This window comes from Gouania willdenowi, unplaced genomic scaffold (assembly GCF_900634775.1).
Source record: "Gouania willdenowi unplaced genomic scaffold, fGouWil2.1 scaffold_7_arrow_ctg1, whole genome shotgun sequence".
NCBI lineage: Eukaryota > Metazoa > Chordata > Actinopteri > Blenniiformes > Gobiesocidae > Gouania > Gouania willdenowi.
In genome coordinates, this window is record NW_021145245.1 from 429,153 (window position 1) to 442,980 (window position 13,828).

The 13,828-nt window shown below is 40.7% G+C and overlaps 1 protein-coding gene across 5 annotated transcripts in view; it reads right to left on the bottom strand.

The window, feature by feature from the left end:
* The window catches only part of LOC114460827 (metal transporter CNNM4-like), a 38,749-nt gene extending 25,128 nt beyond the window's left edge, over positions 1-13,621 (bottom strand). For 3 of the 5 annotated variants that reach the window (XM_028442705.1, XM_028442702.1, XM_028442701.1), the window contains exons 1-3: positions 3,832-5,254; positions 1,118-1,261; positions 330-464 (exon numbers count right to left, since the gene is read on the bottom strand). In XM_028442705.1, the coding sequence (XP_028298506.1) occupies positions 330-464; positions 1,118-1,261; positions 3,832-5,239 (1,687 nt within the window). In that variant the 5' untranslated portion in view covers positions 5,240-5,254. Of the gene's footprint in view, positions 1-329; positions 465-1,117; positions 1,262-3,831; positions 5,255-13,490; positions 13,546-13,596 lie in introns of those variants that run through there. The other 2 variants (XM_028442704.1, XM_028442703.1) reach the window with 2 other exon arrangements.
* Between the last annotated feature and the right edge of the window lie 207 nt (positions 13,622-13,828).

Here is a 13,828-nt window from a genome sequence, read left to right on the forward strand (position 1 = left end):
TTGCCACTTTGTGTTCTTCAGCATTATTTTACACAAACCTAATGTTATAGCAAATGCCTTTCTACTTTATTATGCTATGCTGCATTAGGGTAATTTATGCTACCAAATGCTAGCAAAATTAGGATAAACACAAAAATGAACTACGTCCATTTTTTTTTCTTTTTCTTCCCAACAGAACAGCTGATTCGCTGTATGATACATTACATTGCTTAGAGGACTAAATTGTGATGCCTTTTAATGTGCGTTTCCTCGTGGACCTACAGTTTAAAAACAATCACTTGGCCATAAGGTGTGTTTTTATTTTCCGTTTGTGTTGCTTTGTTCCTCACCTGTTGCCAGGAAGCGATGGGTGGCCAACAAAAGCTGAGGAGAGATCTTCACTTTGGATTCACTCTTGTGCTTGAAGGCGGAGAAGTCTCTCTTGTTCTTATTGGGTGCCACCTTTTTCCTGGTGCGGTTGTCAGCTGAGTGACACACCAAAGGTAACTTAGATTACAATCAAATATCTATGAATAAAGACTATTGGTATTTATATCTGAACCAGTTTCTTTTCGTTTCCCACAGTGCTAACATTAACATTGAATTTTTAACTACGACTTCAAAGAACTATTGCCCTATATGCATGTAAACAGGTTAGCTCTGCTGGAATTCGACTTTCCGCAGCTTTAATACAGAACCCAGATAATCTGATTGACAATTGAGCTAATATAGCATGTAGGCACATTAACTAGATAAAAATCCAACAAAGTATTCTGTCCATGCGCAACGTTTTTTCCAGCAACTGTCCCCCAGAAAAAGGAGATTGACAGTGGGTGAAAAGCAGGAGACGCACGAGGTAAATTAGCTGAACATCTTAGAAAAACGCTGAAAATATTTTCTGATCCAATGTAATTGTCCTTGTTGAGTCAAATGAACTACATCAATAGGCATCATTTTGCAAAAGAGGCAATTATAAAGACAGAGTCGGATAAAATTGGTCAAAAGTTTGTTTTTAATCCTTTATGTACTCTCAGACAAGACGAGAAAGCTCCTTAATAATTTGTTAGCATAGCTCGATAGCTTCGTGCCTTTAAAAACACACTGAGTGAGAAGCCAAAAAGACAGCAGAAAAACTTACTGTAAAGATCGAATTCATCCAAGATCTCCGACTTGATAATCTTCTCAATAACATCCATCAAGGTGATCAATCCCAACACTTTGTAGAAAGGATCCCCCTCCCCCTCGTTGTTCAGCTTTTGGACAATAGCCAGGTGAGACTTTCCTAAAGTGGAAAACAAAAGGATAACTAGTTGGAATAGCAGTTATTATTCAAAGATTTGCATTCAGTAGATGTACACTTGTAGAGAAAACGAGAGATTTGAGTTGTGTGTTTACATCAAGAAGGGTTACTTGTTTAGGCAGTACTAAGGCTACAGTATTCTGCACAAGTTGGATACGACTAAGGGAAGACTGAGATGCACCAAAATAGAGTATAAAACACAGTAGCAAAGCAAAAAAAAGTTTAATTGAAGGGGGATTTCCAACTTACAAGTAGAAGAATGGTAACTATACATCCCAAGATGTATAGTTAAGGGTATGAGTGGTATTGCGAGAGTTGAAAAGGTCATACCCAGAGTAAATATGCATGTCTGTCCAGAGTTAATGTCAAATAACAACACTTATTATTTCTAACAGTAGTTTATTTCTCACTTTTTTTCTTCACAAAAATATCACGTTATCGTTATTGCGAGCTCGGTCGTCTATAGTATCGTAACGTGAACTTCGATGGTAAGGCTACAACACCTACACCACAGCATTGTGAGCTTGTTTGTCTAGTTATCTGCTCATCATAAACCCTTCATTCCTTAAGCCAATAATTGCCATATGTACCAAGATTACGGTACAAGCATTAAGGCGACTAAGCTTTTTCAGTTGCTACATCACGACTCTGGAACAAAAGCCGTCTTTTACCTTGTTTTTGATCACATACATTATGATGGACACTGATTATGATACGCAGGCATTGTCAGGTAAACACGTCAGAAACTAGAGACAATCCCCAAAGCCTTCAATCATAATGAGCAACTATAATAAAAACTCCCTACTAACATGAACCCATCCGCCCCCACCCTTTGCTTGCACCACAAATAGATTGTTAATGTGTACAAGTCATTATAGCCAAGGTTGGGTCCGGACTTTGGTCACGAGTTGCACTGTACGACACAAAGAGACACGTGCACATAACACACCCTGTTTAGGCCTTCACGAGTGCTGATGAACGCTGTCTGGACTTGATGGTTTTGAATTATTAACAATGCTGACAGAAAAGTGAGGCAAAGTGCATGGGCTCCCTGACGGGCACAGCTATAAAGTGCTAAAAAAAGAGTCACCAAAAACTGTAGCATTGTTGACATACCTTAAGATCATCCCCTTATGCGTATTATCGTCACTCGCCTCTATGGATGTTTGGAAGTGATAAACATAGAAAATTTTACTTTTTGAATAAAGATTTTAATTACCGAGGTTAAAAAATGAAAATGATTTCATTCTAACCCTAAATACTCTAGGTTCTTTAATTGTAGCCTATAAGATGGTTTATTTTAATCGTAAACCCTTACAGGTGGCTTTGTAACCATTTCACACTTTTTCTGTTTTAAAATTCCTAGAGATATGTTGATTTGTAGAACCATTCACTTTGAGGAGGACGTTAAGCAAAGGAGAAATATCAAAGGCCTATCTTTGCTGTTATAATGCAAATTCTTGATCTTGAGCAAGGGTTGCACACATTCACATTAAGTTTGATGCACTGGTGAAATCCTGACACGTTAAAGTCTGTGCACACTGCACACACACTGCAGCAGCAATCTACTGTTGTTTGCTAGATATGTTGAGCAATAAATAAGATTACTGTGTGATATCATCAAGATGGGGTCACTAAATACAGCTTCTAACTTTACGAAATACCTTTTATTAAAGAGTGAAAATAAACTGAAGCACGGCCCGGGAATGATGGGGTCTGTATAAAATTGTTGAGAAGGAAAACACATTTTCCTCGGTATTTTTCTTGATATAATCACTGAGCTCAGTGAGCTGTGACAATGAGCAATGCGCACCAGTATGGTAATAAATAACCAAGTACGATGGTGCATGAGGATGTTTTAAAAGCAGAGTTAGAAATACAATTATTTGTATTATTCAAATTACAACTGAGGTAATTACGTTTTCCGTGAATAGATAACATCTGTTTTGACAAAGACCTCCAACTTTGCTTTTCAGGGACTCACTTAAGTTTTTCTCAAATCTTAACCAAAAATAATCTCACAACTAATGATATTTTTGTGACGTCACTAAAACATGTTCACTTTAAAAAATAAATAAATAAATTCAGGACCCATGTCTTTAATACATGGACAGATGTTGTTAACTCAGAAACAAGACAGCTACCACAGCAATTACATGTTAGAGCAAGTTTTTTTTAAATTTTTTTATAGTAACGGCACTTTGAGCTATGCTGACTTGCTGTAAAAAAAACATGACTTTATAAAATTGAAGCCAGAGTCTGACACTGAATACTGTGCAATGAAGTCATGAGTTTTTGAGAGATAAATTGGTTGAAATTCTCTAAATTTATAAAATTATTTCTATTGATGTATGTGATGACCCTTTGTGGGAAATGAAAGAGAGAAATGGACGACAAAAGAACAAACACGAGAATGAAGTTGAATCTTCCATTGTTGATCCTGAGGCTTCCAACAAGCACATCCCAATCCTCTGTTACCTAGCAACCAGAGAGACCTCCTCACATCATCAGCAGAGAAAGTCACAATCAATGCAGAAAAGATTACCACAAACCTTTCTTGAACTCCTCCAGCATGGAGTCCAGCTTTGTGTTATGGAAGACAAAGTGGACTGGGTGGTTGTAGAACTGGGTGATGGTCTTCAGGGGGATGCAGTCATTTGGGTCCACGAAGGTTAGATCCACGGCAAAGAGGACGTTCACGATGTTGGAGCGTTCATCTTCATACACGGGTATCCTGGTGTATCCACTCTTCATGATCTCTGACATGGTGTTGAAGTCCAGCACTGCGTCGCTGTGGATCATGAAGCAGTTGCTGACTGGTGTCATCACGTCCTCCACCGTTTTGGTCCTCAGCTCCAGGGCCCCTTGGATCATGTTGAGCTCCTCCTTGATCAGGTCGTTGTAGGGCTCGGTGATTTTCAGCATCTCCACCAGCTTCTCTCGGTTGTACACGGTGCCGATCTCCTGGCCCAGCACGCAGTCCAGGATCTTGCTTATGGGCCAGGACAGAGGGAAGGTAAGCAACATGAGTAACTTGGTGACCAGGATTGTGTTGGCTCCAATAGCCAGGCCGTTCCGAGAGCACAGGGCCTGGGGGATGATCTCCCCAAAGATGACGATCCCACAGGTGGACGCGACCGCCGCCTCTAACCCAGAGCCAATCAGGTCATCCAGGAGGATGGTGAGGGTGGTGTTAACCAGGACGTTGCCTAGAAGTAGTGAACAGAGAAGATAATTCCCTTTCCTGCGGATGGGTTCTATCTTTCTAGCATACTTCTTCTCCTTCTCAGTTCCACAGCTCTGCACAATACGGAGCTCCATAGGGTCCAGAGCCATCAGACCCAGGTTGAGTCCACTAAACATCCCGGACAGCACCAACAGGAAGGCGATGAGGATCACTTGCAGCCAGATGGGCAACAGGGACTTCTTCACCTCCACCACCCGCAGTCTACCGTCCTTCTCATCCAGCAGCAGCCACTTCTGCTCGGCCCGGTCCAGCACACACAGCCCGAACACTTTAACCGCCTCGCTTTTTCGGAGCTGTTTGACGTTGAGACTGACTACTCCGGCTGTTTTCTGGTTACTCACTTCCATGGGGCCATTCACCACTATATCCTTAGTGTGTTCGGGACAGGTTCTGTTCAGTGACACTTCTATGGCGCCAAGATCATCGTCCTCTTCCTCGCTTGAATACAGCTCGGCGAAGGTGATGATTTCCGAGCTGTTAGGGAACAGGTGGAGCCCGTAGAACCTGACGAGGATGGGGCTTCCCTCGGTCACCTGAATAACTCCCTTCACGGTGGTCTCCGCGGGTTTTTCGCTCTTCTCCAGCCTCATGCCGAGTATTTGAGTGACATTTCTAGTGTCTGAAACCGCCGCTTCGGTCCGTATGCCCGCAAAAATACAAGAAAACATGAATAAAGTTAGCGTGAACCCTGCTCCACTCCAGTCTATCGCCATGTTTGTGTCGCTTTCTGCCAACAGGTGAACTGACGTTATTAACGGCTTTTCATGAGCACACCCCTCGTTTAAATGCAGAGTTTTGACCAATGGGAAGCTTTGGCGTCACCTTCAAAGAGGGATCAAGCGCCTCTACTGGTAATATTTAAGGTCGACCAGCTGTTTCTCTTTTAAGATGGACTGAAAAGATGATGATTTCGCGTTATTCGCCGTTCGCTTGAGTTGAAAATATTGAACTCCAGCGGCAGTTTCGCGTGACGCGCAGGCGCGAACGCCAATCAGAGTCCTTGATGGCAAAGACGTCATGCCGTCAACGCGGAAACCAGTCCACCCACCTATTCAAACATGGATGACAAGCTAATCGTAGCGGTGTGTGACCACCCTGAGCTGTTCAACACAGCCAGTTATTGGTACCGGGACCGGACCAAGAAGGACCTGGCGTGGAGGACGATCGGCGAAGCGGTGGGACTAGCAGGTAAATCTTCTTTCTCTGTAGTTTTCATCTTTGAAAGTCGGCAATGAGCTAGGATTTGCAGCTAATGGCCGCTGTGTTATTTTACCGCCGTTTTATAGTCTTCATAAACAAGTACAGAACAAACAACACCCAGTAGTTCAATTCTTCAGCCGAAAGGGTATAGGTTGAAGCAAAGCTTATTTCACCATCACAACATAAAAAACCAGGTTATCTACATAATATCACACACAAAAAATATTTAACTTATATTACTATTTTTACAATACACACTCAATATAAATTCTGCACAATTTTTATATATACAGTCTGTACATGTATATTACATAATATTGATACACTATTTCATATTTATAAAACAAACGTCATCAATTAAATTTAGAGTGGCAATATATAAATTAATAAAAACATTTTATTTTATTTAGTAAGGATTGATATATGTTATACCGTTGTATACATATTATTGTTTATTTTTCTGCTGTTTATAACAGCGGATCTCTGCCGTAAAAGGTGGAAGGGCCTGAGAGACACTTACTTAAAGGAGAAAAGAAAGTGTCAGGAGAAAAGGAGTGGGTCAGCTGCAGGGCCATCAAAAAGGTGGAAATACTCTGCGGTCATGTCCTTCCTCGACCCCTTCATTTCACCGAGAGACACCAGCAGCAACATGGTGCAGGGGGTTGAGGAAGACAGGGCTGCAGAGTATGGTCATCCATCAGAGACTGGAGGTTTGTTTATCAGTGCAGACATATATACATATAGAAAAATGTATCTGCTTCATAATCAGACCTTTATGCACAATAGGACTTCTTCTAGTGTGGGTGGGGGGGGGGATAAAAATCTAGTATCATGATTTAAAATGTATAGTAATATTTCATATCTCATGTTTGTTGTCACTCAGAGGTAAACAATGAGGGAGAGGAAGCAGAAGGTGAGGGCGAAGGAGAGGATGCTGGTGGTGCTGATGTGGAGGCTGGTGGTGCTGATGTGGAGGCTGGAGGTGCTGATGGGGGTGCTGCTGCTGTTGCAAGGGTTCCTGCTAATGCTGCAGCAGCATCTCCTGCAGGATCAAGTGCAGCCAAACCATCTGGTATGATCATAACAGAAGTTGTTTTGCATTCTGTTATAAATACAATGTATCTTTAAATGCTTGGTATATCAGTGATGACAATGTTGATCATTACCTCGATTAATTAAAATATATCTATGATCGTATTTAAGTAACAGTGACTTGATAAGCTATTAATATATGTTTCTTTAAAGGAAGGAGGGCAAAGAAGAGACCCAGCCAAGGCCCAAGTGAGATGGACCTGGTCATCATGGAGGCCCTCAGAAGACCTCCTCCTTCTCCATCCACCACCTATGTCGGCAGATGAAATGTTTTTAAAAAGCCTGCTTCCTACCCTGCAAAGAGTGCCCCCAGAAAACAGGGAGTTTGTAAAATTACAAATGTACAAAGTACTTGTTGACAATCTTCCGGTGACTCTAAATTTAGAAAATTTTGAATAGGTTTTAGATTTGGCTGGGTGGGGTGGGGTGGGGGCACTCTTTGCATGGTAGGAATCACATTGTAAATAGTTTATTTCGAAGTTTTATAAAGTTAATGTAAATAGTTTGTTTAAAATTGAGGTATTATAAAGTTCATGTGAATAGTTTGTTTAAAATTGAGGTATTATAAAGTTCATGTGAATAGTTTATTTAAAATTGAGGTATTATAAAGTTAATATAATAGTTTGTTTAAAATCGAGGTATTATAAAGTTAATATAATAGTTTGTTTAAAATCGAGGTATTATAAAGCTCATGTAAATAATGTTCTTTAAGGATTGTTGAGTAAAATCACATTTTCAAGTTGACATTCGCTTTCTTTGTATTTTTTACCAATGCATCTAAACATCTATATGTGTACTCCACATCAAGGTTATATATAATGTTCATATAAGAATTTAGAGTTTCCTTATGTCTCTGTGAGACCTTTAATGCCTTAACTGAATTTCTGAGGTGAGGTTTCATGGATTGTTTATGTCTGGTTAAAAATGAAGATGGCAAATGTCTCTCCCCCAATTATCCATATTTATTATACACATGTTAATGCAGTAGGAAGTATGCTCTATAGACGTATGTGGTTGGCTCTTAAAAGAGCCGTTTTGTGTGCGCTGGTGCACTATGACAGCCTGCTGTCTTGCCACGGAACAGCTCCCTCTGCAGAGAAGTATGACGTGAAGACCTCTCGCACCCTGATGGCCTCCCGTCCAGAGTAGTTGGCGGCAACTCTTCCCAGTCCTGGCAGTGGCTCCACCTCAGCAGTTGGATTGTTCACCCTGGCTGTGGTAGATGTGTGTCGCAGGAAGTTGTGCAGAACACAGGTTGCCTTCACACATTTCTCTGCAACATCTACCCTCACCTCCATGGCACGCCTGTACATTCTCCACTGAGAGGAGAGGATGCCAAAGGCGTCTTCCACCACCATACAAGCCCGGGACAGACGGTAATTGAAAATTTTCTGCTCTCTTGGGATGTTGCACCCAGGAAATGGCCTCATGAGGTTTTTCCTGAGTGGAAATGCCTCATCGGCAACAAACGTGTGGGGCTGTGGCCCATGGTGGTCTGCCCCTGGCAGTGTCTGGTCTGCAGGCAAGGGGAGGGTGCCGGCCCGGAGAGCCTGACCAAACGTGGAGTTGGCGAGGATCCCTCCATCACTTGTTCTTCCATAGCCCACGACATCAATCACCCGGAAACAATAATTTGCATCTACAACTGCAAGGAGAACTAAAGAATATGTTCCCTTGTAGTTGTAGAACATGGATCCTGACTTGGGGGGGCGGCTTTAAGGACAACATGTTTTCCATCAAGTGCTCCACAGCAGAGAGGGAAATTCCACTTTGCCTCAAAGGTCTCAGCAATGGACTTCCACTCCTCTGTGGTGGGAACAGCCATGAACTCCTCCACTAGGCAGTCCCAGATAGCAGCTGCAACCTCAGGCACAATGATGGAGACGGTGGAGACCCCAACGCGGAAGCTGTTTGCTATGATCCTAAAGGAGTCACCTGTGGCCAGGTACCTGCACGGTGAACAACACAGAAAAGATTAGATTGATTGATGATCAAATATACATAATGTGGGTGTGTGCATAAAAGAGGAAGAAATGAGAGAGAGAGAGAACACGCCTTATCTCCCACAATGTGTCTCCAGAGGACAATAATTATTAGTACATAATGATTTATGATTACTTCATATTAAATAAATTATAAACAATACATAATATTATTAATGAAGCAGGCTTAATCTCCCAGAATAGGTTTCTTCAGAGGAAAATAATTACCAATAGTAAATAAATAATGATTTGTGAATTATTACTTAAATAATATATTAATTATCAACAATAAACAATATTAATGAGGCAGGCCTTATTTCCCAGAATAGGTGTAGCCAGAGGACAATAATTATTAGTACATAATGATTTATGATTGCTTCATATTAAAGAAATTAGAAACAATACATAATATTAATGAAGCAGGCCTAATCTCCCAGAATAGGTGTAGCCAGAGGACAATAATTATTAGTACATAATGATTTATGATTGCTTCATATTAAAGAAATTAGAAACAACACATAATATTCATGAAGCAGGTCTAATCTCCCAGAATAGGTTTCTTCAGACGAAAATAATTACCAATAGTAAATAAATAATGATTTGTGAATTATTACTTAAATAATATATTAATTACTAACAATAAATAATATGAATGAGGCAGGCCTTATTTCCCAGAATAGGTGTCTAAAGAGGACAAACATTTTAATGAAGTATCTATCTTTATTGTGTATTTGAGCGATATGTCTGATGAATCATGGCAATGGCATCTTCGGTTAATGAAACTTACAGATGGACAGCCGTGCGGATGCAGAGATAGAACGCCGGTAGTTGGTGTCCTGCCGGGAGATCCGTGGGCCAATCCGACCCAGCAGGTCGTCGAATTGGGCAACGGTCAGTCGCAGGTACCGCTAGAAGCGGTCATCATCCAGGCGAAGCTCCTGGAGCAGGCAGTGAAACACCTGGTGAATCCAGGAACGCCGGCATCGTGCGTTTTGACGGCTGTTCCTCTTCAAAAAGAGGTAAAGTGCAGTGATTTTCCTGGGGTCCTCCATAGTTGGGTGTGAAAAGAAACAGAGCTTGGTTGCCGCCTTTTTGGGAGTCTGGTGGGCGGAGCTTCGCTTCAGACCCGAATATGAAGCAAATAGGGAAACATTTTTGATCCTGCGAATCCTGCGGAAGGTTTCGCGCGATACATGCGAACGGTCCCGCAAAAAGCGCGTTTGGTGTAAAGGCAGCATAAGAAACACTGATGCATCCTTTACCAAAGGAGACAAGATAATGCTGAGCCACATGAGGCTCCAGAGCCACAGGTTGCAGACCCCTGGTATAAATAAACCCTGCATTGCAAGATCCACCATTCATCATTTTTATTTATTAGAGCTTAAATTGATTAATTTTGCTGTCTTATGTGAACAAAAATTGTAACCCCTTGTGTGGTTGGTAATCATGAATACATTTACGTTCCCCAATTTTGTTTTTTCCCCCGATTTTTACCCTTAATTTCTATGTATGTTGATTTTTTTAGTTTTTTTTTTTTTTATTGTTTTTACTTAAACATTACTATGTTGTATTGACATATTCACCAGAGGTATTCGTATTTTTCCACATAAAGTTCAGACTATTGTTTTCTCTCCTCTCCTGCCGTTCAAAGTTCCGGCGTTTGCATTAAAATGGTAAATCCAATTATCCTGGCCACCGTAAGAAAATGTAGGCGGGGTCATAGTTTGATAGTGACATCATTTGACGAGGCATTACTTGTAAAATTGGTTGTAACTTGCAATAATATGTGTTGACCCTCTGATAGCACACACTAAACTGAGCGAGGGCTCTGCCCCCCCTTATATAGACTCTGAGCTACTGATTGGAGTCAGCTGAAGGAGAACATCACAGGTGCAGCCAATAGCTCCTGATTGGTCCTCAGAAAACCTTTGACAATATGTCCAGGGTTGTGTTCCATAAAGGAGGGTTAACAAACTCTGAGTTTATCCATAAACTCTGGGTCAACATACCCCACGATGGGAAACTCTGTTTATCTGATTCTATTACAGCTGGTATGAAGTGGGTTAATCAACCCTGAGTATGTAAACCTTGAGTTACTTTTATACATTCACCTATATTACAGTATTAAACAACGTAAAGTCAATGTTGAGCCATAAATGTGTATTCTTTTAAATTGACTTTTTACCCTTTACATTTGCCACAGGTTTGTATTCAGTGAACTTTACTACAGACGTCAGTAGATGTTTTAATGTAGATCAACCTCTCAGTGACTTTCACTAAATGCTCTGTATCCACAATGTTATAAAGAAAACTACCGTTAGGAAAATAAAAATTAACAAACCTAACGCAACACATCATTAGTAATGATGTGAGTACGTCTGTGGTGTGTAATGTTACTAATGTGTGTCAGAGAACCGTGCCAAGGTACATAAAAGTGTTCCTTAAGAAGCCACTATGGCTATTCCTGTGCTCTGTAAGGAAGACAGCAGTGACTTTCCCGGGACATGAAAGATAAAATCCAACCACTTCCTTTGTGAAGCCCAACTCCAACTGAACCTCCCTCCCAAATGTGCTCCTCTTTTAATCCTGTGTGCCTAGAAGACTTCTCTACACTAGAGGATAAAATTAAACCCTCCTCCAGTTCTGTAGATTAACTTCCATTTAAGCGCTTTGTAAATGCCATTGACACAATTGGACATAAAAATATTTAATTTGTCGCTCTCCAGGCGTGTTTTCTAGCTTGTTCAAGCACGCTATTGTGGAACTGTGCACATAAACAGGACACAGATTTCACAGGAGAATAGCTTTTACACAGGTCCCCAACTATATATATATATATGATACTATACATAACTGCCAGTTATAAAACGGACTTGATGAAATATTTTACCTTCATGTGTTGCACTTAAAGTTTTAAGGTATTAACAATGCTATGAATTTGTAAACATTGAATTTATCCTACATTTATCCCCGTTTTAAGGTTAAAACAAAGAGGTTGTGATAGGACTGCAGCACAAATAAAACTATTGTGTCTCTCGACGATCAACATCATTCACGGAAATGCTGATCAGTTTATATGTTGTTGACGAGGTATATTATATTTTGTTTTTTCAATGTAACACTGCTGAGGAATCTGGTTAATAAAGGTATTAAAATGCAGAGAAACCTTCCGGAAGTGCCTAGCTAACATGGATATGCTATCGGTTTTATTTTGTAATTTTTTCTTCATTTCCTGACGTCACTTCCGGAGATGAGCGTGGATGAGCTGAGCGTAGAGGTTCTACAGCTGGACCCTCTTGGCATCAGGGGCAGGTAAAGGGCTGCAGGGGTCCTCAGGTAAAGACTGGAGCATCCGTCCAGATCGCCTGTATTAAATAGATGGTGAGGCTGATGTATGTCTTTCTGGATTATTCAGATTAAAAAATGAGTTTAAACAATCCGTGAACGCCTGTAAGTCCCTTTGTGTCCAAGTGTGCAACAATGGTACCGATTAAAAAAATTAAAAAAACAACAGAAAATCTCCCTACGTTGCTGAAAACGGAGCGTAGGGGGCGCCATCACTACAACATTGGGGTCCCCTACGCTCAACAGCACTGGAGAAAACCCTGGGAGCAGCTGCAGGATAATCCACAACACCAGTGAACAGGTGAGTTAATAAAATCTCTTAATAAGGGAAGTGAAGTTTAATTATTAATAACAGTAAACAGTTGAAGCAGCTTTCATTCACTGTTTATCACTGTTGAACATATCAATAGTACCATCTGATGGATATCCACAATCTAGAAGTGATGCTGATTGGCCCCAAACACAGTCAATACAGGGTCACAATGAGTCTGTGTATCTGGTTTAGTTAGTGTTCAATGACGTGTGAAAGTCAAAGTGAGTCAGGTCACACAGAGAGGAGAGGGTGAACAATTAACCACCTGCACCTGTGCTGCCTTCACTCAACCTGGGATTTTTCTGCCTCCTGCTAATGGTTGAATATATTCTACTGTAAAGAGGAGACTTTGATAAAGAAGTGTTTTAGATCAAACTAGTTCAGCTCTTTCTGATCAATCTAAGCACTCTTCTAACCTGGATATCAGGGATCATATGTTAGGGTTTCCTATAGAGACTATATTTTCCCACACTCTCCTGGGGAAAGTGAATGCACCTCATAATGAAATGCAGAGCAGCTGATGGAGAAGCTGTGAGATGTTACAGAAGCTGAGCTAACATGCTAATGAACCCTTGTACACTCCTTTAATATTGTAGTTACTGGTATTCTCATTGTATTATTATTATTAATTAATTTTCCTTCAGAGATCAATATCATGATTATATTATTCTTTTATCTTAGTATTGCTGTTATTACTATTATTATTAATGCTATATTATTAGTGAAGAACGACACATACCACTGATTTAAATTAATTTCACAAAACATTTGAAACAAATTCAGTTTTTGCATTAAAAATCATTTAAAGTACTGTGACATTTGGCAAAAGGAGAATTAAAAGACAAGCACTTCTGCACTGCATATAATATCAAGTAAATAAAAAGAGAGAGAGACTGTAAACACAGTCATAAAGAAGTGTATGTGTTATAATTATATAGTTACAATCATAAGGAGAGTTATTATATATTGCTGACAAACACTTATCTATTTCTATTTCTAGTGCTTCAATCCCTCACATCCTCCATCACTAACCAGCTGACATCAGACCAGTCCTCCAGGAATGGTCCCAGTCCTCCAGGAATGGTCCCAGTCCACCTCCAGGAATGGTCCCAGTCCTCCAGGAATGGTCCCAGTCCACCTCCAGGAATGGTCCCAGTCCACCTCCAGGAATGGTCCCAGTCCCCCAGGAATGGTCCCAGTCCTCCAGATGAGCTACTCTGTGTCTGAGTTTAACTGACTCTGTGCTTTTAAAGCATCCTTGTTGTTCTGCTGGTTCTCCTTCACTGAGTTCTAATCACTGCTGGTCACATGGAAAGTTTACAATCTATTCACATGGTCCAACCTGTGGAACAGCACATCTATACTGTAGC